Here is a 3900-nt window from a genome sequence, read left to right as displayed (position 1 = left end):
CCCCCCCCCCAGACCTCCCCAACCCTCTGGACCCCCCGGGACCCCTCCCGGAGCCCAGAACCGCCCCACGAGCCCTTTGATCCCCCCTGAGCCTCTGGACCCTCCCCAACGCCCTGGACACCCACCTGACTCCCAGAACCCTCCAGGGTCCCCCAATCCCTCTGGACCCCCACCCGACCCCCAGACACACCCCCACCCAGCCCCCAGTACAGCCCTGGACCCCCACCTGTCCCACAGGCCCCTTGACCCCCACCCAACAGACAGCTCCCCTGACCCTCCCCCCCCGATGCCCGCAACCCCCCAGAATTACTCCTGGACCCCTCTGGACCCGCACGGATGTCCACCCGACCCCCCTGGGACCCCTGATCCCAGAGCCCCCCTGCCCCCCAAACCACCCCTGCCCCCTGCTCGGTCCCAAAAACCAAGCCCGGACCCCCACACTCAACCCCCCGAAGCCCACCCTTGAACCCCCATGCAGCCCCCAAATCCCTCCCCACCCCCTGAACCCCCATCCTCCCCTTGACGCCCGCCCGGCCTCCCCTCTCCGCAGGATCCGAGTGAAGAAGTCCCGGGGGCGGCACGGGTGCAAGGGGCCGGCTCTCTGCCAGGGGGGCTGCCAGGCCATTGTGGACACGGGCACCTCCCTCATCACGGGGCCCGTCAAGGAGATCAAGAGGCTGCACAAAGCCCTGGGGCCCTTCCACGCCCAGGGTGGGCAGGTAAGGGGGCCGGACGCCTGGGTTCCAGCCAAGGGGCCTAGGGGTTAGAGCCGGGGGTGGGGCTGGGAGCCAGGACTCCTGGGTTCTCTCCCTGGTTCTGGGAGGGGAGTGGGGTCTGGTGGTTAGAGCAGGGGGACTGGGGGCCAGGACTCCTGGGTTCTCCCCCCGGCTCTGGGAGGGTAGCGGGGTCTAGTGGTTAGAGCAGAGGGGGGGGCTGGGAGCCAGGACTCCTGGGTTCTCGAGCATGCTGCGCCCCCTGCTGGCTGTGGTGGGAGGGCTGTCTAACACCCCCCACGCTCTCCCCCAGTACCTGCTGGATTGTGACCAGCTCCCAGGCCTGCCCGAGGTCTCCTTCGTGCTGGGCGGGAAGCCCTTCAACCTGACGGGGGAGCAGTACATGCTGAAGGTGAGGCCCCCCCAGGGGCGATGCTGGGACAGGCTGGGCCCATGGCGGGCTGGGGGCGGCTGCTGGGATTGTCTGGCCTGAGGGGTGCTGTGACTTGGGCAGGGGCATGGGGAGAGAGGGGGGCCACGGGGTGTCATGCTGGAGGGCGCTGGGCCCAAGGGGGGCAGGGGGCAGTGGTGGGGGGCGCTGGGCCCAATGGGGGGTGGAGGGCAGTGCTGGGGGGGCACTGGGCCCATGGGGGGCGTGGAATGGGCCCATTCGGTGGAAAGGGGGGCAGTGCTGGGGGAGCGCTGGGCCTGGGGTGGAGAGGGGCGTGGGATGGGCCCATTGGGGGCAAGGGGGTGACACTGGGCTCACGGGGTGAGGGGGCATGGGCCCATGGGGGGCAAGGAGTCAGTGCTGGGGGGCGCTGGGCCTGCGGGGAGGGGGGCGTGGGATGGGATGGGCCCATGGGGGGAGGGGGGCCAGGGGGTGCCGTGCTGGGCACCCAGGGTGGAAGGGGTGGCAGGTTGCTGGCCCCACAGGGCTCAGGCCCGGCCTGACCCCCTCCCCCATTCCCCCCCCCAGGTGACACAGCTAGGCATCACCATCTGCATCAGCGGGTTCATGGCCCTGGACGTGGCCCCCCCCGCCGGCCCCCTCTGGATCTTGGGGGACGTCTTCCTGGGCCAGTACTACACGGTGTTCGACCGGGACCGGGACCGCGTGGGGCTGGCGCGGGCCAAGTCGCCCCCTCCCCTGGCACCGCGAGAGACGCCCCCACCCAGCACCACAGGGAGCCCCAAAACCCACCCCCCAGCCCTGAGCACCCCCCAGCCAACGACACACACCGGGGCCTCAGGACACCTGGGTTCCACCCGCAGCTCCGGGAGGGGAGGGGGGTCTAGTGGTTAGAGCGGGGGGGCGGGGCTGGTGTCACAAAGTGCGGGGAGTCAGGGCCCTGCACCCCCCACTTCCTGTGATTCACCAGGACTCTCAGCCGGCCAGTAACACAGAAGGTTTATTAGCCGACAGGAACAGCCCAAAACAGAGCTTATGGGTACAGACAACAGGACCCCTCAGCCAGGTCCCTCTTGGGGGGTGGGGAGCCCAGACCCCGGTTCTTGGCCTCCCCCTCCCCCAGCCAGCCCCAAACTGAAACCGCCTCCCACTGCCTCCCCCCGCCCCGCCCCCAGCCCCACTCCCAGCCTTTGTCCAGGTGTCACCTGCCCCCCCGCCCCTCAGGTTACGCAGGGCAGCTGCCACCCCTTCCATGCTGGCCATCAGGTATCATTGCTCGGCGAAGTCACCCCCTTATTTCCCATCCCCATCTAGTTTTGGTGCAGTACCCCAGGGAAACTGAGGCACGCCCCATCTCAGCTTGCTGGGCCGGGGTCAGCCGATCCAAGAGGGGAATTGTTTCCGGGGGGAGCCAGCTCTTGTCCCAGGGAATAGATCTACTAACGGGTCATCCCCCTGCCCACACACGGCCAACACCACATTCCCCCTGTCATATGGCTTCATCATATTGACATGGTACACCCGGCGGTGGTGCGCCCAGTTCGACAGCTCCACCACGTAGTTTACCTCATTTAGCTTCTTGACAACCTTGAAGGGCCCTTCCCAGGCGACCTGGAGTTTGTTTTTCCTCACGGGGATGAGACCCATCACCTGATCCCCGGTGGCGAAGGCGCGGGCCCGCGCCGTGCGGTCATACAAGACCTGCTTCCTCTGGGCTGTGGCCAGATTTTCCCTGGCCAGGCCCATGAGCTCGGCAAGTCGTTCCCGGAAGGTCAGGACATACTCCACCACCGACTCTCCATCCGGAGTGGCCTTCCCCTCCCATTCGGCTCTCATCAGGTCCAGGGGCCCCCTTCCCCTCCTGCCGTATAACAGTTCGAAAGGCGAAAACCCGGTAGACTCCTGGGGCACTTCCCTGTACGCGAACAGCAGGTGGGGTAAATACTTGTCCCAGTCCTGCGGGTGCTGGTCCGTAAAGGTTTTCAGCATCATCTTTAGCGTCCCGTTGAACCTCGCCACCAGCCCCTTGGACTGGGGGTGACACGCTGAGGCCCAGGTGTGCCGGACCCCACATTTCTCCCCAAGCACCGGAGCAGGGCCGACAGGAAGTTGGATCCCTGGTCTGTCAAGGCTTCCTTGGGGAACCCCACTCGGCTGAAGATGGTCAGCAGCATGTCAGCCACGGTGTCTGCTTCGATCGAGGACAAGGCCACCGCCTCGGGGTAGCGCGTAGCGATATCTACCACCACCAGGATGTATTTCTTCCCCAACCGGGTCGTCTGGCTGAGAGGCCCCACTATGTCCATGGCCACCTTCTGGAAAGGCTCCTCTATGATGGGGAAAGGCCTCAAAGCCGCTTTCCCCTTGTCCCGGGCCGTCCCCACCCTCTGGCAGGGGTCACAGGATCGGCAGTACTGCCGGACGTTGGTAAAGACCCCAGGCCAGTCAAAGTTCTGTAGCAGCCTCTGCCTGGTGCGCCGGATCCCCTGGTGCCCTGCGAGAGGGATGTCATGGGCCAGGTTCAGCAGCTGGGGGCGATACTTCTGGGGGGCCACCAGCTGCCTCCTGATCCCCCACGACTCCACTTCCCCTGGGGGAGCCCATTCTCGGTACAGGAACCCCTTCTCCCACAGGAACCTCTCCTGGCAGCCTCTCCCCATGGTCTGTGCCGCACCGAGGTCGGCCAGGTCCCTTAGCTTCCGCAAGGAGGGATCTTTCTGCACCTCGGCCTGGAACTCCGCAGCTGGGACAGGGATGGCCACCTGCTCTTTCTCG

General features: G+C 66.7%; 1 protein-coding gene across 1 annotated transcript in view; it reads left to right on the top strand.

Annotated features, from left to right (window-relative positions):
* LOC113409240 (cathepsin D-like) overlaps positions 1 to 3351 on the top strand; it is a gene marked incomplete at its 5' end in the record, with an annotated part of 4733 nt that extends 1382 nt beyond the window's left edge. Inside the window, 4 exons of the mRNA XM_026662939.2 lie at positions 551 to 719; positions 1027 to 1125; positions 1693 to 1923; positions 3211 to 3351. Coding sequence (XP_026518724.2) covers positions 551 to 719; positions 1027 to 1125; positions 1693 to 1923; positions 3211 to 3351 — 640 coding nt within the window. The remainder of the gene's footprint in view (positions 1 to 550; positions 720 to 1026; positions 1126 to 1692; positions 1924 to 3210) is intronic.
* Between the last annotated feature and the right edge of the window lie 549 nt (positions 3352 to 3900).

This window comes from Terrapene carolina, unplaced genomic scaffold (assembly GCF_002925995.2).
Source record: "Terrapene carolina triunguis isolate 2854851 unplaced genomic scaffold, T_m_triunguis-2.0 Scaffold31470, whole genome shotgun sequence".
In the NCBI taxonomy this organism is placed as follows: Eukaryota; Metazoa; Chordata; order Testudines; family Emydidae; genus Terrapene; species Terrapene triunguis.
The sequence above is the reverse complement of the archived record's forward strand: the minus strand, read 5'-3'. Positions and strand labels throughout refer to the sequence as shown.